This window comes from Hirundo rustica, chromosome 6 (genome assembly GCF_015227805.2).
Source record: "Hirundo rustica isolate bHirRus1 chromosome 6, bHirRus1.pri.v3, whole genome shotgun sequence".
Lineage (NCBI taxonomy): Eukaryota > Metazoa > Chordata > Aves > Passeriformes > Hirundinidae > Hirundo > Hirundo rustica.
Genome location: NC_053455.1, coordinates 62,413,588 through 62,435,674, shown reverse-complemented (window position 1 = coordinate 62,435,674; position 22,087 = coordinate 62,413,588). Strand labels below are relative to the sequence as shown.

Here is a 22,087-nt window from a genome sequence, read left to right as displayed (position 1 = left end):
TAGAACTTGTGTGTTGTTCTTGTCAGTATCAATATTAATGCCATGCTGCAGTCTGGTTGGAACTGGAGAGCTGCTTTTTTCCAGCACAGTACATCACATGTAATTCGAGGCTTTATTTGCTTTCTGTATGAAATTACCTACTTTGTAACTGTGTCAAGAAAAGCAATAACTGTGTAGAGAAATTTGGAATAACTAGTGGTTTATAAATACACAAATCAATGTAGGCAATCAAAGTGCCTCATGAAAGTCCAGTGCTTTGATGCTTAACTAGTTTATGGAAAAGCAAGGGGTTGTATTAGAAGTTTGACATCAGTAATAATTAAGGTGATTACACTGCTTAGCATGTTCCAGTTAAAAACCACTGTTGTGCTTTGTAATTCAGGCGGGGTGACGCGTGTGAAGTGCTGCGTGTGAGGGAGAGCTCAGAACAGAATCCCAGCACGTGGACCTGTGCTCCGAGCATTGCACCTCAGGGTCATACTGTGACTTCCATGAAATCCGGAATTTCTTTGGGATTCCTTAAGTAAATACATAAGGGAATGAGAGACTGACATGCAGGCTGGGTTACTGCGTACCTCTAGAGGTAACAGTGCATAGGCCTGTTACTGTCATATATAAATCTGGTAAGGAGAAACTGTTTTCAGATGTTTCTGCTCTTGCAGATGAGGGTATATCTGTTTGCTTTTCAACACATTTCCCATGTGTACAGTGGTACATTTTTGTTGATTTTGTGAATCATTTCCTGTTCCTCTGGGGCTTTGTCTTAATAATTGATACTCCTTCGTCTTAAAAATGGGTTTATACTGGAGCAATAGGTTGCGTATTTCCTTCACCCTGTGCTAGAATTTTAGAGTTTTTTTCTTAGCTCCTATGAGGCTCCTATGCACTCTATTAATTTAGGGATTACTCAGGGGCCGTAGGGTAGTCGATGTGCAATCCTTACAACAATTTAGGTCTGCAAAGTCATCTGGTATTTGTGGAGTTCTGCCTCGCTCCTGCAGACTCTGAGCGGCTGCATGTGCCAGCGCTTTGCTCAGCGAGAAACTCTACTTGCAGAAGAGTCATTCCTGTGATGGCAGGACTTGGCCATCAAAAAGGAAATGAAGTGTGGGTTCTTCCTTAGGGATTTTTTTGTTTGCACCTCTATGAATGTGCAATATTTGTGGCAGATCTTCAAACCCTTATAATGAAAGTTTTGTGTAGATCCTGTCTGAATTGAATTCGATGTCTATCTCTCCACAGTCGTGCTCAAAGTTTGCTGGCAAGTTTTAGAATGAAAGATACACTTTGCTAATGAAATGAATCATCTGGCTTTCAAAAATAGGTCCACAAAACTGCAGCAGAGTATCCAGTCAAGTGTGTCATGTAGCTTGCCATCTTATTATCAGCCTCTGATGAGGATCTGTTTGGAAATTTCTGTGTTTATCAATATTACTGGCATTTCACTATTATATGGGGGATGAAAATTCAATGTAAAAGACTACTGTGACTCTTCACATTAATAATCTTTTAGCTGGCTTTTATAATTTTAACATCATTTACTAATTTGACATGTCTGCTCAATTTAAATGCACTTCAAAAGACTAGGGAAATAGTATTTAAGTATAAAGATAAAACAACTGTATGCATTTCCAGTGATTCTTGAATTTTCAGCCGTTTGATCTAGTTTGTTCAATGCTGTTTTTCTTTAATCTTGGTGAGCTTCTAGTCAGGGTGAAATGTGTCTAAACCTAAACCACAGTTTTTCAACTGATTTCACTTCTTCAGCTTTTCCACTTCTTACTTTGATTTCTTGTTTTCTTTTTTATGATTGTATTCAGAAAACAGTAAAACCAAATGTCTCTCTTGCCACTTCCTTACAAAACGTTATGTAGGCATTTAAGGTATGTGTGCAAATATTTTATAGCGTGCTAGCAAGAGATCAGTTTCTTTTTTCTTCTCCACTCGCAGAAAACAAATGGAATGTTACTGTCAGCAAGGCTACCTATTATTCATCTAGATTTAGTCAAAAATAAACTTTTTTATTACAACAGTTAAGAATTTCTTCACTGCTCAGTGAACTCATCTCATGGAAATTCAAATGGGTACTATTGGCAGCTGTTTTTATAAAGTAGTGAGGCAGAACAGTGGATCAGAGTATAAAGTACCTTTCCCTTGGGGTGAGAAAAAAAAGATACGTACATATACAAATGCTCTAAATTAGCCATTACCATTCAGAGGAGAGGCACTGAAAATGTCAGCTCAGTGCTCAGCTGTGGTCAAAGCTGAGCAGAATAGTGAGATCCTTTGGGAAAGGCATTGAGAACAAGATGATAAATGTTATTATGCTATTGTATAAATTCACCATGTTCTGGCATCTTGAATCCTGTGTGTTCCTCTACTCTGCCCATCTCACAAGCCGAGGGCATCTCATGGAGAGCTTCAGTGGAAGAGGGGATGTGGTGGAGCAGAACTCCTTCACACTTCAGAAGGAGTGTGATTCCAAGAGGCAACTGCAGACACATTTGGAATTTTATATTCAAATTAAATCCCAGTATTTCTTCCTAATTACCCAAGAGTAGCATGTGTCTACTCTTTTAGAATGTAGTCGAAATAATTTCATGTTTAACACCAGAAGGTGTTTGTTGTGTCATAAATTACAAAGGCATTTTCGTTTCCTATTAAAAGAATGGCAAATGGATACTTCTGCCAGCATATTTTGTGTGTTTAAGTGCTCATAAGGATAGAGTTGCAGAAGGAAACAGCGGGGCTTTTCTGTTCTGCACCCTGTTCCTTCTTCCTCTTTCCTTGTGGAAATGAGCAGGGTGAGCTTGGATGCTGAAGCTGAGTGCTTATAGATAAAATTAACTTTGTTTCTTTGATTCTCAAGAGTAGAAAAACTCATTTGATTTTGTTTTGTTTTTTTTCCCCAGAGTTTTTTGGATTCACAATTAGCTCTTATCATTCACCAGCTTACCATCTATCTCCAATGTAATTTCTTGTTTGATGTACGCATCTTGTGTCGAATTGCCCTGGCTTTGTGTGGGAGATTCTTCCCGTGCGTTCAGAATAAATCTTCCTTTCATTCAATCTGTTTAAAAGCTATCCATTTTGTTTCATCACAACTTATTACCAGCTGAAATCCTGATTCCACTGAGTCCACAATTCTGCCGAAATTCAATTTTTTTAATCAATCATTTTTTAAACCTTAGTGATTACACAGACATCAGAATCCTAATACACGTGCAACAAAGGGACGTGGCTTTTTGGAAGCAGTTGGAGAGATGGCTTTCTCCTTTCTGAGTTTTCAAAGACCACTGCTTAATGGATGCCAGCTAATTAATTTTGCATTAGGCCATGCACTCTATACAAATGGTATGTGTATTAATGAAAAATGGTGGCATCCCGTGACCTTGCTGCTCTCTGAGTCGTCTCTCCAAGTCTCTTGGTCAGCAGAGATGTTTGCTGCATTTGTGGTTCTGCACCCCACTAGCTGGCTGTTATCTCAGCAATTTAGAGAGCAACTTAGACTTCCTTTCATTGCTATAAAAATATGAATAAATGGATAGTCAGAGCCTTTGCACAGGGTATTCCAAAGATGAATGTTTTATTATTGAAGTATAAGGGCTTTGAGGAAGTAATGAAAGAGAATCCTTACAATAAGAAAATTGTTTCCATCTCATAAGCAGGTTTAAATTGAAGCCTTTTCTTGTAATAAGAAGTGAAAGCAGCTATAGTGAAAGATCCTACAATGGAATGTCTCCTGTAATTCCATCCCAGTGTCTGTCTTTTTTTGAAGAGCATCTTTATTTAAAGAAAGAAGATAAAAATTTCAGCATTCTTGCTTAAAAATAAATCCTGTGTTAATGGTACCTTTTAGAAATTATAGGTTTGAAATCCTTTTGCACAGGGGAAAGCTATGCTGATTTTATGACTCTTGACCAAAAAGTTCTTAACTTCACTATGTTTTTTGTTGTATATTTTCAATGTAGGGTTCTAATTTTCAATTAAGTATTTCAGACAAAGCACAACCAACACAAATTCCAGAGTTATTCCAAGCATGCACAGAAGAAAGAAAAAAAGTGAGAGAAAGATAAAGATGTCTAGATCCTGCCTTTATAGCCCATACAAATCTAGTAAGTGTTAAAAGTGTTGTGTCTTTCAACACGGGAAAGCAGAGGCATCCTATGAATTCTGTGGTACTTCTGGAAAATGCATTTTACAAACCATACGGAATATAAGGAAAGGCCATATACGCTTAGATAATGAATAGAAAATGATTTTGTTGAAAAAAATCTCTTTGTAAGAATGTGGGTATTTATAATACCAAAACTTCCAAAGTATTTGAATACTCTTTTTTTTTTTTTTTTTTTTTAAGAACTACGCTATTTTTTGACTGATGGTTCTGATGTTGTCAGTGCTGTCTTTGGGCTTTTTGTCTTGGCTCTGCCCTCCTGGGTGCTTTGGAACGATGCTGTTTGTGACTCCTTTCACTTGCTGTGCAGGGTCCTTCTCTGCCAATTTTGTTTGCTGTCTAGTCAGTATTTACCATACCATTAAAGCAAAAGCAGGCTCTGTCTGATGTGCTTGAACGGGGATTTTTGGAAAGCGATGTGTGCATGAAAGCAACGTTGTTTGCAAATTAGTCACAATCTCCTTGGAGTTTAAACAGAGCATGAGCCCACTTTCCACGCTCCCTTCCCATTGAGAACATGCAAGTGTTCTGAAGGATGAGCTCCTGTGAGGGCACAGAAAACCCAAGAAAACTTGCTGCTGGGAGATTCTTAAGGATTTTTCATCTGGATGAAAAGAGTTTTGTACCTTGGCAGGAAATCAATGCTTTCTCATTCTTATTAGGCCTGTAGCAACATCAGCTATAGACATCCCTACACCGGGGAGAACTTCATTTAAAGTTCCCATCGTTGCGGCTGAATTGCTGCTAAGAAATCTTGGGATTACCCATGCTGATGAGGTTCCCTTAGTCTTCCTTGTGCTGCAGCATCAGGATGTCTCATGAAGGGCGGGTTCCCGTGTTCAGGTTTGTTGCTGACTCTTTAAAGCATGGCAGCTTTGAAAAACTGACCTGTGTTTACCAAGGGTTACTGTGGGATAGCTGCTTTGTCAGTGCTAAATCTTTTGGTATTTCCAGCATCTGTGCACGTGCAGAAATGCTAAATAGTGATTTACATTTTCAGAGTCCTAGAAGAACACAGCAGACTTATCCTCTCCTGTGTATTTTGGCAAAACACATCTGGTACCACTGGGAAATCTCTATTTATACTTGAAGTGCTGAGAAGGTAATAGACTAATTTTGGCAATTGTTTGAGTAGGAATGTTCTTGTGTACACACACAGGCCTATCACAAAGGCATTCTCATTACAGTTTGAATACTAACTCAGGAAAGCTAATGACAATTAAAAGTAGGAAGAGGAGGCAGAGATTATGGAGAGGGTGTCTCTTTTAAAAGAAAGCATAATTTGGCTTCAGCTGCTGTAAAATGCCTCCTTGGAGGATAGCTTGATGCTTTTTGTGTCTGACCCAGCAGCCTGAGCACCACGAGACCACAGCAGCAAAGAATCAGCCTGTGGTACAGTTCCCTTAAAGATGAAGGAGCGAGCAGGCAGCCCTTCCAGAACCCTGGCGTTTTGAATATGTAAGGCCTCTGAAAACTGGCAAGAAGCTGAAGTGAAATACTAAGCAGAGCTAGGGACCAGCATGAGCTACCAAGTGTAAATTCAAGCCTGAGTTTATCAGCTGGAGCCAGGCACATATGAACGAGAGTGTGTGTGTTTCCTGCTAAAAGCAGAGAGTGAGAGGCTGATACATTGCTTTGATACTATTTAAGAGCAAGTAGTTGCAATCCATATCATTTTGCTGTCAGATGTATTTGAAAAATGGAAAACATGTTGGATATATGTTTTGCGAGTAGTTATCAACAGTGCTCCAGAAGTATCTGCTTTAGTGGATTCCTCAGAATTCACCGTTCAAATCTTCCACGTGTCTTGAATTATCTTGAAATTGGCTGTTGTTCTGTGCTGTGGCAGAGTGAGAGCATTGCAGAGGTTAATTGTAGCCTGTCAGGGTCTGTGATGCTGCTGTTCTCAATGGAGACGCTCTTCCAAAGGGCTTAGTTCAGTCTGCAAAAACTAGTATTTTGCTCGTGTTTAAGAGGCACTGCCTCTCTGTGATCTATAGAAGGCTAGACTCAGTCTGCAGTCCTTTGAACGCCCTGAAGCAGTGGTAAAAAGCTTAAGAAAATCCTGACTCCAGGAAAGCGCAGCTTTTACCTCTCAGCCTGGCATCACCTGATGATTGCAGGTGCATAAATGAAGGCTGCAAAGAGGGTTCCAGATTCTGGTTTTTTATTATTATTATGCAAATTATCTGTTGTATTGTGTTGATAATGTTTTTTATGTGATATGTATAACTTATATATCAATTACATGTTGATAATGTTTTTACCCTCAAAGTTCTGTTGAAACCTGAGCTTCTACAATATCTATTTTCATATATAGAGATATTGTGTATTGTATAGATATAATTTTAGCATGCCTAGAATTGCACGAGCAAGTGTAGCTAGAGTTGCCTCTTTGAGATAGATATGCATGGAAATACAGGGAAATGTGTTCTTCTATTCTGACTAGGAAGCATAAATTGGGAAGACAACTGGCGATTATAGAAAGGGGTTTTCAGTCTAATAATTACTGAAGTCACCAAGGACAGGAACTGTGTGGTTTTAAGAAAATTCATTGCGTTCTTTTGATTCCACTGAAGAACATTGCCCAGGTACCTGTGCCAAAGTGTGAAATCCTCAGGCTTTTTTTGTGCCATCCAGTGTGAGGGAAGCTCCCTGTAATTGCAGGAGGAAGCGCAAATCTTTGGGGTCAGGTAGCTCGTGGCCTCTGACTGGTGCTTTTCAAGAACAAAAAGGCGGCAGGAGAGTGAAGTGCGGGAGCTGTGGCAAATTTAGCTCAGGGCAGCAGTTGGAGTTGCTGGATGAAAGCAAAATAAGTCCTGTTTGCCTGTGAGCCTCTTTGAGGCTCCATGGTATGATTGGTGCTCTAAAAAGGGGAGATGTTCCTACGTGCTATTGGAGAAGGAGTCGCTTCAACACCAGTTAGGGCAAGCGGTTGTGACAACTGACCTGTGTAGCTAAAGGGCGAACTGCTAGGGCCCCTCTGGTGTTACTCAGCTTGTATTTATGGTCATTGCTGCTGCTGAGGGACAGTGATGAAAAGGTTAATCTTCACAGCAGATCTTTTTCCCTGATAATCTCCTTCATAGCTTTTTGTCGAAGCCATACTTGACCTCCTCACCATTTTTAATTTTTTTTTATGTTTTTAAAGCTAAATAATCTCCTGTTGCCATGCACATATTGAGTTTCTGAACTGAAGCAAGCCCATAAGCTGACTGCCATGCCCAGCCCCTAGCACTCAGCCATTGCAGCATCCTGGTTCTCCCACCTGGTTTTCAGATCCCACATCAGCTCACTGAAAAGCTCACCACATCTTGTAATTATGGTTTTTTTCCCCTCCCCACTTCAGAGCACGATGAGTGTGGCAGTGGGCAGCACAGCTGTGATGAGAATGCAATCTGCACTAACACCATCAGGGGACACAGCTGCACCTGCAAACCCGGCTACGTGGGCAACGGGACCATCTGCCGAGGTGAGTGTGGTACTGGGACACAGCAGGAACCTGCCTGGCTTTGTTACTATCTGCTGACAGCCAGCTGCATTCCCGTAACCTGCCAGGGCTGGGTTTTGCAATGATTCCCTTTAAGACATCTTCTGGCAAATGGACGTGATGGGAGTTGATTCGTGCGTGACTTCTTAGGAAGAAGGAAGTATTTTTGGAATGCGAGGAGAAAAGAACTTTATATTTGCTTCAGTGGAGAGTGTCATTTGAGCTGGTATAATTCAGCTTTTGAGTGGTGTTCATGTTTTATAAAATGTGGATGGTATGTACTGTCACCTTTGGCTTTTAAGTTTTAATGAGATGCATTTTAAATTAGGATAATTGTATTTTATGCTAGCATTGTGTGGTTGTTTTTTGACTACTTGCATCAGAATCACGACTTTTTTAAACATATAAATCTTTAAATGAGTATTTTGAAGATTTCTCAGTTCTGTGAACAAGAAATAATGATAGCCAGCTATGCTTTCTGTGAAGTATTCATTTATGGCATGTCATTTATTTAGGATTGGGTTTATGTTTTTCTTTTGGTGGAGAAAGAGAAGCAAATATCTCATATAAGGACAAGGGAGGGTTGGGTTAGTGAGGGCTCTGTCTTGAAGTACTACTGAACTATAACTCATGCATTTATGAATTATATTTGTCATATTTGTCTCATAAAAAGCTATTTTTTTCTTTTCTGGGTTTTCATACTTCTTAAACAGCATTACAGTAATAGAAAACCAAATACAAATATTAGGTTGGGTTTTGGGATTTTTTTTTTTTTTTTTTTTTTTTTTTTTTTTTGAAATTACAGGAATTGAATCTGAGGAATGTTCTGGATAAAACCTTCTGTACAATTTGGGGCACAACAGGCTGAATATTAATTTTTCAGACTCTTGTAAGTTGGCCAAATGGTTCCTTCCAGGACAAAGAGCTTTGATGTCATTCCTGTTTCAATCTGCAGCCCCTCACTAAGATTGTCCTGCTGAATTAGCAGCCATCAGATTGGTTTTGATATGACTTGTAGCTGGGTACTTTCCACCAATGCCAGAGCATCCCCACACTTAAAACTCCAATGGTCTGTTGAGGATTGAATAAAGAATAGAAAAATGGAAAACTGGAAGTGTTGGGCAAGTTAAACCTTGGCCTGTCTGTATTGAAGATCAGCAGGTGATACCAGGGAGAAACTCACTGCAGTGTATTTTTGGACTTTGATTACAGTAAATGTGAATTGCAGCACAGAGTTTGAGTTTGAGTTTCAGAGGAGTCCTGAGTTCTGATTTTCTTTTTTTTAAATTATTTTTATTATTACATTAATTATATTAATTATATTTCTTTGAAACTGGGATGTTTGGATTAGTAAGTAAAATCTATGTTTTCACACTGGTTTTCTTCATTTGCATACCTTTAATGTGCCAAAAACTCAAAGTGAAACTTCTACTGCATATTTATTAATCTAGTAATGTTGTAGTAATGAAATGGGACTAGAGAAATGAGATAATGCTTTTACTCTCAACGTTCTATTGAAACCTGAGCTACTGCAATATATATTTTCATATCTAGAAATATTGCATGTTGTATAAATACAGTTTTAGCATGCCTTGAATTGCACATGCAAGTGTAGCTATAGTTGCCTTTTTGGGATAGATATGCATGGAAATACAGGAAAATGCGTTCTATTCTGACGAGGAAGCGTAAATTGGAAAGACAACTGGAGATTATAGAAAGGTGTTTGCAGTCTAATAATTGTTGAAGTAGTAAGGACAAGAATAATCCAGCACTGCACAGAATAGTCATTACTGCTAACGAGGTACCGTTGGAATAATCTGCATTTTAGTAAATTATAAAACAAACAAGATAAAGTACTGGTTTTGTTTTCTGAGCCTGTGCTTCTATGGTTACATGAGGTTTTTCATGAGTTTGGATGCTAATTGCAGAAATGTTCCCGTTTTGCCCACTCTAGCAAAAACTTCTGACTCCTTTTTTTACCAAGTTCAACAGCGATGCCATCAGTTACCTGCCAGAGCTTTTCCTTGCACAAATCCTGGCACAAGGAAAGAGGTGTGAGCATGTCAGGACAACTATAAACTGCTGTTGGCTTGTAGTATTTTAGGGCTTTATCTTCAGGCAATACAGATTGGAAAAACAGAGATAAAAGTCAAGGTGATACGTTTGCTGTAATACCATCTGAAGATAAGATAAATGTTTCTGTTCTCCTTGAGACATCTGCAAGGGCTTTATAAATGTTTACATGTTACGGATGCGTACACACACAAAAATCAGTGGTTCCAGCTACTGCTGAAATAATACATCTCTGTGGTTCAGTAGGAAACCTTATTAATTTTGTTGAGCAAAACAATAAACAGAAAAATGATGATTTTATGATGAGAGAGAAGGACGGGATTTGTGCGTGATTCTGCATCCCATTTCAGCAATCTATTTCAGCAGCGTTATAAAAAGTAAAATCAGAGTAATGATACTCTTTGGCTTTAGTGAATAACACATAGATAGTCTTTATAAAAAACCCAGGATACTGTTATTTTTGTTTTCGAAAAGAAAACATATGCCGTTGAATTAAATTGTATTGTGGACTACTGGCAAATACAACTCAATTACTCTGGCAGGAATTTGTGTTGTTTCCAATTTTTGTGAAAAGCGCGGAGAAATAAAAAGGAACAGAAATAACATGGATGTGAATATAATGATTGCTGGGGATTTATGAAAAATAACCAAACAAAACCCAAACATTGAAGAGGAAATAGAATACTTAAACAAACAAACAAAAACCTGTATAATCAGGCTGTCACACATCTTGACTAGCAAAAGATCCCGTGCATAAGGAATTGCATTACTGTAAATGTAGTACACTAGGCTGTGTAATTAAAAACAGAATTGTGTCAAAGGTGTGGAAATGGTCATGGAGGAGAGTGGTGCAGAAGGGGCACCAGAACCTGAGGGTGCTTCAGCAGTAAAAGAGACGCTGCCACAGCTAAAGTGACAGAAAAAAATGGAAATAGAAGTGGAGATGAATGCCAGAACAACTTTGCAAACACAGAGTTGTGTGTACATAGACAGTGAGACAATAAACTAGAGACAAATAAAATTTCCTGTGGTTACTCTCAATTTCACTGTAAGAAGCAAACTTCAGCATCTCAGGCAAATGTGGGTGATTGATGAAAGCAGAATGAAGCTGAGGTGAGCTGAAATGATAAGGCAGCACAGTGCTGTGCCATCACCATCAGTAAACTGGGCAGAACAATGCACCCAGCGTCAGGTAGATGATATATTTGGATTTCTTCAGAAAATGGTAAATAAACCAGAGAGATCCATTCTGGAAGAAATTGCAGCGTTGAAAGCAGCGGACAGAGGTATAACTACTTGAATAGAGAGAGATTCTGAACCTACAGAGTTGTTAAATTGCTCTTTTCTATGAAGGAAACTTCAGAAGAAAACAAAAAAGAAGTAAGAGTGATTTGGGACATAGAAAATGTTATAGGTGGGTAGTAGAAGACACGCCACGCCCTTTTGCTTGAATTCTCTAAATTAATTATGCAATTCATAGGTGAGGGTAGAAACAGGACAGTTGGAGCAATTCCCCTAAACTTCAGGACTGGGTGCAATTGTGCAGCATCAAGGCTTCACTTAAAGGGGAAGGTGATAAAAATTGCTTTGGCGACTGAGTGCTCTAGTTAACAAAAGCTGTGGGGGGCAAATGGTGGCTGCTTGGTACAGCATGGTACTTTGAAGCGTGCCTGTCAGAATGGACCTTGTGGGAAATCAGTGTTTAGTGGCAGTAGATAGAGGAAAGGCATTTGAGTTTCCTAGGACAAGCAGGTTTAGGAATAACCCATGTGTGTGAACATGAGGCAGTGTCATCTATAAAATGAGTAAAACTCACTGCCATGGCTTCAGCTAAAGAACCAGGAGTAGCAAATACAGATATAAATACCATTTTTACACCTCAGAGGCTCTTGGTGTGTTGCAGGGTTTCTGTGTGTAATCCTGACAGGGCTTGGATCTGGGAGGCTGGGAAATATATTGGGGGGAGAATGTCTTTCTCTGCTTTTTGTCTTGATAAGTTCTGGTTCCAGTTCTGCTTGGCAGCCTTGCACCACATACTGTGGAAGTGACACGTTGAAGTAATACGTGCCATTTCCTTAAAACACAAAAGACTTTGTGCCCCACGGTCTCCTCTGCCTGGGTGAGAGGGGAGGCAGAGAGCTCTTGTCCTACATCTTAGCTGAGTTCATTGTAGAGCTTGTGCCCAGTACCTCAGGCTGAACCCAAACAAAAGAACCAAGGAAGCATCATAAGGTTTCTTAAAATAATTGGTGGCATTTAAGATTAAATGCCTTCAATGAGCCCCTTCCCATCATATTTTACCAGGAGCAAATGTGCAGGTTGCCTTCCAGGTTTTGATGCAATTAGTTGTTTTCTTTTGCACAAGGAGATTTAGATGTAGCACGCAAGCCTTGTCCTAACTCTTCGTATTTTGTTGCAAGTGTTTGTTTTAAAGCATAAATTCTGCCCACAGACATTCTTATATATTACCAGAAAGACAGAAGTGGCCTTGAACATATTCAGATGCTGAACAGGAGCAATTCTGAGACATGGACGAGGTGTGTTTGCTAATCCTTCTTGTGTAGTTTTGTCGTGAGGAATGAGCAGAAGTCAAGCACTTAATCAAGTGCAAATACTGTTCACTGTAGTTTCATATTTTACATGTGCAATCTATCTAACAGGTATATTTAGTGTGCTATTAACATCTCATTTAGTGGTTTCTACTGAGGTGTAGATTTATTGGAATGGTTAAATGAGGTGGATTTAGTTACAATCATACACTGTAAAGCAAATGTGTGCAATATGACTGATGCCTGGGAAAAACAGAAAAACAGCAGGTATTGTGAAATAAAAATCAAAACAGTGTTTATTCTAATTAATATTTAGGCTGTATAATGGCTTATTTCTGCCAGAGCACAGACTACGATTATATTTTCCCTGTTAGATTTTTCTGCAGCATTACACAGGAAACACTTAAGGGATTACAACTCAGTATAGGGTGGAGTCTTAAGGACTAGAGCTGTTATTTCTACTCAGTTCTGGTGTGATCTGGAAGTTTGGTTTCTTAATTGCACTGTGGGTCCTTATGTATTTTTTGCTTTGGGGTGTGTGTTCAGGAGTGGACTTGTTACCGGTGAACTTTACTGGTCACTTCAGGAATAAATTTTTTGCACCCTATAAAAAGCAACTGGACCTTGAACAGGTACTCTTATTTTTATGTGGTAGTGGGGGTAATCACAGGGAGTCTTTATTCATAATACACCTAGAGTGTTTCCTGACAAGAGTGCATCACAGGCTTAACAATTGCTTTTTTTTTTTTTAATGTCAGTCAGTAAGTTGACCTCTTTTACACTGTTTTAATCACAAATTATAATTGGAAGGACATGTTGCTTTATCCAAAGGCGCTCTGAGAGCTGTCTTACACTGCTGTTTTCTTTGTTTCAAAACAGGTATTTTTTATAATTCTTAGTCTGAAATATATTTAATAACATGAAAGATGTTTCCATGAAAGAAGTTGTATATCTTCCAATGTGTGGGCAGTACAGGGATGGTTTAGTAAACAGATGAGTAAAGATAAAATATTCTTTATGTGTTATAGGATTCCTCCTGATACAAAAAAGGCTCAAGAGTATTTTTAGTAAGAGCTAAAGAAGAAAAAAATCGTTCTCTTTGCTTATTTCTGCACTGAGCAGTCTGATTTTTTTGTGTCCCTTTTACACTGGCATCAGCAAAGCTAAGGTAGATTAACTTTAAATGTCAGCAATGGGAGACAGTCAGACGTGCTGGAATCCTGATATTAAAGCATATCAGATCACTCTAAGGTAACTAACTGCCACTTAGGTTTATGTTTTTTGCATGCATGTGTATCTGTTGGAAGTGGAATTGAATGCATTTATGAAGCACTGGAGTGAGTTATGAATAAAATGTAGGCCAGGATGGAAAGAAACAAACATGACTTTGCCCCAGCCTTGGAATTTTTTTGTGGCTGTAAGTCTTTTGAATGGTTGATATGCCTTATTATGGCTTTAATTGCTATTTTGGTGTAATATTCACCAGTCTCATGAAAGAATAAGTGAGTCTTGATTCATGCTGAGATTATCTTCATTCTTCACAGTCTTGAGCTTTGTATATTTTTTTTAATAGCTAATATATAGGGAATAAATCACTGCAAAAGCAGGCAAGCGCATTCATGGTGTCACATAGCACACAAGGAAAATGCCATGGCAAGTGTAAGACGCTAGGATAGTCAGACTTTTTGGGTGAGGCCTTCTAGGTATAATTGATTTAATAATTTTAATCCAGTATACATTTGTATAGCAGTGCAATTAGAATTCCTACAGGTTTTTTTCGTTCTAAAACTAGCATGGCTGGGCACAGACCCAATACAGTATTATTGAAGCCACTAAACTTTCTAGAGTCCTCAATCCACTGTACTAGTAAAAATGGAAATGTGAAATTTTAATGTAAGAATCTTTGTACTTTTGTTCTTGATTCGATGTTTATTGTATGTGGTACGGTCGTTGCAATTGCTAGGTTTGTGTTTGGATTTTGAGTTATATAAACTCACTTTGTAAATTTGCCACGTACTTTTTACACTCCTTCAGCTCTAGTACTGCTCTTGGTTTCACTGTGTAGATTTAGTTGTGTGAGGTTTTGAAATTCAGATGTAATTATTTTTGAATGTGTTGTGTTTGTGTGACCAGGTTTTGGGAGTGGAGGAGCTACTCCCCATCTGTTTGTGCTGCTGGGGAGGAGGAGATAAAGCCTGGCAAGGAGCAAGGGGTGGGGGAGAGAATTATTAAGATTGATTTTATTTCTCATTATCCTTTGATTTTGTCAGTTGTGGATTCAGTTAATACCTGCAGGAGGAGCCTGTTCATGGGGGTGATCTCTCTCTCAATCCTGATCTCAACCCATGAACCCTTGGTTGTGTTTGCTCTGCCCTGCCCAGAGAGGCAGTGACAGGGCAGCTCTGGTGGCTGGGTGCCTCTCAGCCCACTGTGTTGTGCTGGGAGCTCCTCTCCACGCTCCCAGCAGCGTGCAGACCGGCGTCACAGCCTCTCCAGGAGCACAGTGCCGCCAGCCCCGCGTGTGGCATCCTTCAGGGTGATGTACAGCGCACATCAGTTATGGAAATAGCTCCTTTAAACCATGATTCATGTCACTTGTCAGAGAACACATCCTGATCTCTTTGCTGTCACAGATTTCTCTCACTGCTGTAGATTAATAACTAATTTAAGGGGAGTGTAGCAGTGATTTGTGCTTGCTGGGGAAGTGGTCCAGTCCAGACAACTGTTGTATCTTTATAAAAGGAAGGAAAAGCTGTAGTGATGTGAAATATTTTGAAACTTCATCTGGCAGGTTTTTCTGCCTGTATGAGTAAGTGCAAAGGGCTCAGCAGACCCACTCATGAGTGCCCATGAGGGTTCCTAGGTTCACGTCCTGAGGTGGAGAGTCTCCTGGTGACTCAGTTGGTTATCGTCTCCTCTTGCCTTGGTTTGCATCCATTGCTTTTCAGGTCACTTGTTCACTCTGGAGTCATGGTGCTGTGCAGCATGCACAAAAGAATTGCCAGGTGATGACAAGTTAAAGGATGTGTTTTCCCACAATCTCCTGGACAGTAAAACTGGGCTGTGGAGAAGTGTGAGACTATTTCAGTATGCATTGCTCTCTTTTCAGAGCATAGTTAATAAAAGCAGAAACGTGAAGGTGTTACTTTATAATTAATTTCTGCTCTGTACATTGTACTCATTTCCTACACTCTGTTTGAAATGATCTTAGTCAATAACTCCTTCTTGCAGCAGAAATATTTCCTCTCAGGTTGCTGTCACCAAAACATTGAGGAGCCCAGTTTGGAGCCTCCTGAGGTCAAGATGCAGCTTTCTGATGCTACTGAAATGGGTCATTTGTGTTATACCAGCTAATACTTTCTCTTCCTGTGCTATTGGAATCTAAAATTATCCATCATTAGCCCTCAAACACATCCTTTATTGAAAGAACTCATTCTCTGTGCTCTACTGCTCTTTTGACAGGAGAGCAGTAGTCACCATGGGCAGTGGTTTGGCCAGCAGTACTGGCTGCCCTAAACCTGTAATCCTTTCATGTGAAACCCTGTCTGTTTATATCTGTGACTCTCCCAGCCAGCCTGCCCTGGGAGCCTGACATGCAGTTACTTGGAACAAAGTACGTATTTTTTTATGGTGGTTGAGAAAAATCAGTTCATTAAGAGCATCTTGAAATATATCATTGCACAAAGCCGATTGCAGCGTGGGCTCGGCTCAGAGCAGCAGTCGGAGCACAATGGCAACAGCAGCGCAGAGTTTCCTCTCTTGTGAAATCAGTTACAGTGTGCAGCCATTTCAGGATTCATGTTTATGGAATAAGCACATTAAAAGCCAAGGAGATGCCAAATAACGTGAAACTGTTGCTACTCCCTCCCTGTAGAACATAACCGAGCGATTTTGAAAACTTGAGTATAAATGTCTTACTCAAATGTAAAATAAGGGCCTGGCAGCTGTTGGTTTTGGCAACAACAACTTTTGGTAACACTGTGCTGGCCCCCCCCAGTGCCAAGGAAAGTAACTTTTCACACAGCACATAATTAATCTGGAGAGATTAGTCTGGTAGACAGAAAAACTGCTGCATGTAGGAGGAACAGCCCAAACAGGGGCGGCAACAAGGGTGATGGGTAATCTTTATTCACCAGATCCTTGCCCTGTTTTTCTCCCTGATGTTTCTTTAGGGCTGTAGTTGGAGAGAGGATGCTGGGCTAATAGACCCTCTGGAATAACGTGGTTCATTGATATTTATGTTCTTCTAGGTGGAATTATTATTAGAGTAATCTCTTTGGGGTGATGATGATATTTACATGTGTTCTGTTTGTACAGAAGTTTTTGTGGGGCTATTCTTTTCCATAGCTGTTGAATAGACACCTTCCAGAACACTCTTTTCAGCCTCCTCTTCCTAGTAATTTCCCTCAGTAGAATACATCAAAGTAAAACCTTTAAGTGATTTGTCAAATGTGACATCTGTGATTGGTACCCGATCCAGGATTCAGCCTCTGTTCCCAGTCTGATAAGTCTGTTCTTAAACCACTGTGCTGTGATTTCTCCACAGAAATGATCAAAACCATTTTTAAAGTAGCTAAGGAATCAACCAGGAAGACCCCAAAATCAAGCACTTGTGCATATGTAAAATTTAGGTTACCTATTCGGTGTTCAGTAACATGCATACAGTCCATGCTGATAAAATCACAGATGTTGGGGGGTTTTTGGTCCCTCTGCCTCTTTCAGGGCATGGTATGGACACCTAAATCAGTGAAGGAGATGAAGTCCTGCAAATGTGTGTTGTGTGTTTATTATTTTTATTATCCGTTGTGTGACCCAGTTTCTGTTAGTTACTGTCCCAGTATTTGTACTGAATTTAAGATGTTACCATGTCCCTAAGAAACCAGCAGGAACTGGTCTTATCAAATGCTTGCAGTGGAGTGAGGATGCGCTTTGTGTGCCCTTGCATGAGCTCTCTGGGGTAGTGCAGTGATTCAGTTGTTTGAGCAATTGTCCAGGTTTTCACCCTCACATTTTTCCGTGGCTTGAGCAGTCCGATATCAGTCTCTGGTTTGGAGGAGGATGTGGGGAAAAGGGGCTCAGTCCCAGGTTCTGGGGTGGGTGTGTTACAGCTGACTCTCCTTTCTGCTGCTCCTGCAGACCTCGTTGTCTTCCCATTCCCTCTGTTCCCCAGCTGGATCTTGCTTCTCTTTATTTGTCCTCTCCTGGCTCAGGCACCTTTGTGAAACATGATGAATGCTCCAAGATTAATAGTGTGTGATTAAACATTTACAGACTGAGCTTTTTCACAGACCTAGCAAAAGGCATCTCCTTCAAAATGTCTCATGCCAAAGTGGGGGTCCTGGCCTGGGGGGGGAAAAAACCCCATAAAAATACTATCTGTTACTTATATTGAGAAGCACATGGATTTTTTTTTTTTTTTTTTTTAATAGTGCAGTTTCTGGCAGCTATCCATCAGAGGAAAAACTTACTACAAACCATTTACTTGACCATATTACTGAAAATGGTGTTTTACAGTACTAAAGCTTGGATTACCCTGCATGTAGGCATGGCTCGCTATGTGTGAGTTATGTCAGTTGGCTTGCTAGTTTTGGAGATTGCATTTATTTTTTGAGCCCTGGGAATGGCAAATCTGAAAGCCGTGCGGGAGGTTTGATGGGACGATTTGCATCTTTTTATCTGGAAAGATTCTCCAGTTCAGCTGTTTCACAGTGGTGCTGGTGTTTTAGCCTCTGCAACACGCTGAAAAGTTGAGGCACCCCTGTGTGTGTATGGAGTTCTTACCTAAAGTGTTCAACAATAAAAATAATGAATGTGGCTATGCTAAGTGAGCATATGCTAAGTGCAAGACTAACAGCAACTTTTAAACTCTATAACTCCGAATGGCACCTGAAAGAAATGTTGCAGTGAAAAACACTCTATTCTGGAATCTACTAGAAAAACAACAAATGATGCTTTGAATATTGTATCGTCAAAATGAATTACTAGGTGAATTCAATACACAAACTACAAGAATAATGTGAATTAAAATAGCTCAGAACACATTATGTGCAGAGGGAATTAGAAGTTAAAGTAAACCAAGCAGAAGTGGGAATTGAAGGTGTCCTGCTTTTCAACATAATTTAAAATTCAGTCATCCAAGAGTAAAAATGAACAATTTGTGTGTCATAAAAACCTAAGAGCTTTTCTATAAGTATTCCTGAAGGGCCAGAACTGTGTGATGTGTGTTGTTATTCTGTCAATAAATACTCGAACAACTTAGTGTGTCACCTTGATGGTGCTGCAGTTTTCCCAGCTCCCCTCCTCCCCCATTTTCTTTTTTTTTTTTCGGTTGTGACCGTAAGGAGGAGAATTGTCTGTCTGGATTTTTGAAGCTAAACTTTTTAAACCATTTATTTACATGACTTTATTATACACAGGCACGTCGAGCAGGGTTTGAAATGTTAAAGTTATGTAAAATTCAGAAAGTTACCTTTTGTCTTTCGAAAAAGTGAAAACGGTACACATCCACACCTTTGTGCATGTCCATCTTACCTGCGGTATTTTAATTATGTCTCAGCCTTGAGGGTGCAGATTATGGGATGCATTTGCTGCCACTGATGAGCAGACTGCATAACTGTTCTCAACACTTACTTGTACTATTAAAAAGTCTCCGCCCATTCCCCCTGAGTATGATTTCACAGTGTCTGATGGCTTTGTGAAGGAGTGGGAAGCCCTGGGATGCTGGAAAAAGATGGCAGCTGGGTGTGGAGCTGCTGGAGCTCTTGCAGAGTTTCAGCAGGCAATATCCATTCCCTGCATGAATTGTGGTGGTTTACCGGCGCTCATTAATACGCCGCTTTTATTACTGTGACACATGGTTGTACTTTTCCCTGACACCCATTATTCCTCCCTCCGAACAGAACAAAGGAAACAATAGTCGTCTGGTGTTGCCATGACATACGTTATTTCCCAATAAAAGACGGAGGCAATCAAATCAGTCCTGCGTGCGCGGCGCGGTGTTCGCTTAGCCTTCGGAGAGAGGCAAGCGAGACAGTCGGTAATGTGGTAATTTTACACCTGGCTGAGCAAGGTGTGTGTCTAACTAAAAGTAAGTGATTGACTCCAGTGAGACTACTTACGTAATTAGGCACTCAGTTTTTCAGTTTCGTGCTGAATATGCTTTGCTGTGTTTATGTCATACGTAGAATAAACACAGACAAGAAGCGTTCATCAAACTCTGCTGTGGGTCTCGAGGGCAGGTTGAATTCATAATTTTCTGACTAGGCACATCCACCTGTTGCTCATCTCTTGAATCCTTGGCAAACAGAGTGGGCTTAGAGGAAGATTGAGAAACTAATTTTCGGTGACATCACAGAGAAGCAGTTGAAGCCAAAATAAAAATGAGTGGGAATCTCTAAGTAATTGCTAATGGTTATTGCCAAGTGATTTTTAGTGCTCCATTATTTATTTATACTTTTACTGCTCCAAAAGCCCTGAAATTCAGAAATAGCTCAGATTTTAATGTTTCATCCACTCAGTATTTGTGCCCCTTTCATTAAACGTTCATCAGATGAAAGCAAAAGAATCCAAGCAGCACCTGCACACAGCTGGAGTAGAGTACAGGTGATATGCACTTACCATCTTGTGGCCACTTGCTGTAACCACTAGCCCTGAGGAAACACGATGTGTGCCTCAGGGGGATTTGATTTGTGGATAAGAACAGTCTGTGCTGTTGGACTGTATTTGTGATTTTGGTTGCTGCCTGGCACTGTCACTGTGTGTGGTCACTGCCATGGACAGTGAGTGTGCACTGCTCCTGACACACCCAGGGTGAGCTCCAGCCAGCAGCACAGCAGCCCTGCTGTCCTGGGAGACATCTAGGGTGGGTAGAACCCGCAGTCATGGGCTAAATGAACTCAACAGACATCTGGGGGACTGGCTACTGACTATAGAAATGATACCCATTCTTTTGTGTATATATCTCTGTCTAATTAGAAGGTGTAGGATACGGGTGTGACATAGATGGTATAGAGCAAGAGGTGGTTAACATCCCGATTCTAGCCAGGACAGGGTTAATTTTTACAGAGTCCAGGAGGGGCTTGGCTAGGACATGGAGGTTATTTCATACTAGCTCCCATCATTCTCTGGGAATGGGTCCCTCCTGGGTTGCATAGCCACTGCAGTTGGCTTTTCCGTGGGGGTGAGCACTCGTGTATGAATTGTTTGTCTCTTGCACACCCTTTGAAAAATATTGTTTCTGCTACTGTTCTTTTCTTATCTCAATCCGTGATCTTCACCTTTTGTGCCTCCAGTCCTCTTCCCTATCCTGCCACATAGGAAGGGAGAGACTGGGCAGCATGTGATTTCAGGTGTTTCAGTGGAAACACCCATTGGGGAATACCATTACTAAAATGATGGAATAGCATTTCTAGATGTAGTTACCTAACTTCTGTCCACGTGGCGTTTGAGGCATGCAGGTGTTTGTTTGTTTTTAAGTTTTCCCTCCATTGTTTTCCTTTGTGTATTACTTCTGTCAGTAGTACAGAATGGTCTGGTTGTCTATTGGGGAGAATTCCACCTCATGACAGAGTAAGTTACACCTAATGCATGAAATCTGTTGCATGAAAAAGAAGGTAATTGCTGCCACTGATAAAGGTAGATGTTAGAAAGTTGTAAGCAGTATTTCTCTGTGCCTTGTACTTGAAACTCATGATTGCACACTAAACAGAAATATGATACATATCTTGAATTGTGATTTCAGGCACTCCTATGATGTGTTTCTAAGGTCTGAACGGCGTGTTTTGTATGTGATTCAAAGTCTTTTATATTGCCGTGTTCCAGCAGTTGGTGGGAAATACGCTGGCCTTCGGTGCCAATAAACTGCACTGTAGAATGTGACTGAACTTAACCTTAGCAAACCTAGTGGTGTTTTCATCTGGATATAGTTATTTAATTGTAAATTAAACCTTACTGTCTTTCTGGCACCGTGACCCTGATAAACCTCATAAACTGTCTCCTAGGTCCTACCAGACAGGTCCAGTCAGGCTCCATCTCTTTTAGAACATGCTAATGCGGTGGTACATGAGGGCAGCCTACTCTTGCTTCAGGAATGACATTTGACAGATAATGTGTCAAACTGCTGCAAGAACTTAACCTGTTGCTTCTCATAAAATTTTGCAGGCATCCTGAGAAAAAGCATCTTCATCCAAAATTTGTTCATGCCCCTAAAGAATGTGATCATGCCACTAGAGTGTCCTTTGACACTTCCCACTGTTTATTTGGAGCACACTGCAGTGCTGAAAGGCTCTGGAGGACTGATTGCTCTGGAGTGCCAAAGGTTGCATCCATGGGCTTCCTATTAGCAGCTGCAACAAACAGCAAAAGCAGCATTTATCTGTATTTAGCTGCGCCCCTTAGGCACTTCTCCATCCGCAGACTGACTCTGCTGTAGGGGGAAGTTATTTTAGTCCTACAGCTAGAAACACACTAGTTTATAAACCATGGAGTGGGTGGAGGATGCTGGGGTTGGTGTCTGTGCAGGCAGTTATTCACATTTGTGTGGACGGTGTCATTTGTTCGTGGGGACTGTTTGTTGTACCTGCATTCAGAGGCTTTAATGTGGCCTTTTTAGCGTGCGCAGTGATAAATGGCTGTAGGTGTGCAAATGTCGAGAAAGGGGGAAAGCAGAGACTTTCATGCAGTGATACTTGAATTCCACTTGGAAGCATCCCTAAGGATCATGCTATTCCAACCCCTTGCCATGGGCAGGGACACTCTCCACTATCCCAGGTTGCTCCAGGCCCTGTCCATCCTGGCCTTGGA

The 22,087-nt window shown here is 40.4% G+C and overlaps 1 protein-coding gene across 4 annotated transcripts in view; it reads left to right on the top strand.

Annotated features, from left to right (window-relative positions):
- NELL1 (neural EGFL like 1) overlaps window positions 1–22,087 on the top strand; it is a 274,787-nt gene that overhangs the window by 158,579 nt on the left and 94,121 nt on the right. For 3 of the 4 annotated variants that reach the window (XM_040068216.2, XM_040068215.2, XM_040068213.2), the window contains exon 14: window positions 7,524–7,646. The exons of the other annotated variant lie outside the window; for it this stretch is intronic. In XM_040068216.2, the coding sequence (XP_039924150.1) occupies window positions 7,524–7,646 (123 nt within the window). The remainder of the gene's footprint in view (window positions 1–7,523; window positions 7,647–22,087) is intronic. 4 annotated transcript variants of the gene reach the window in all.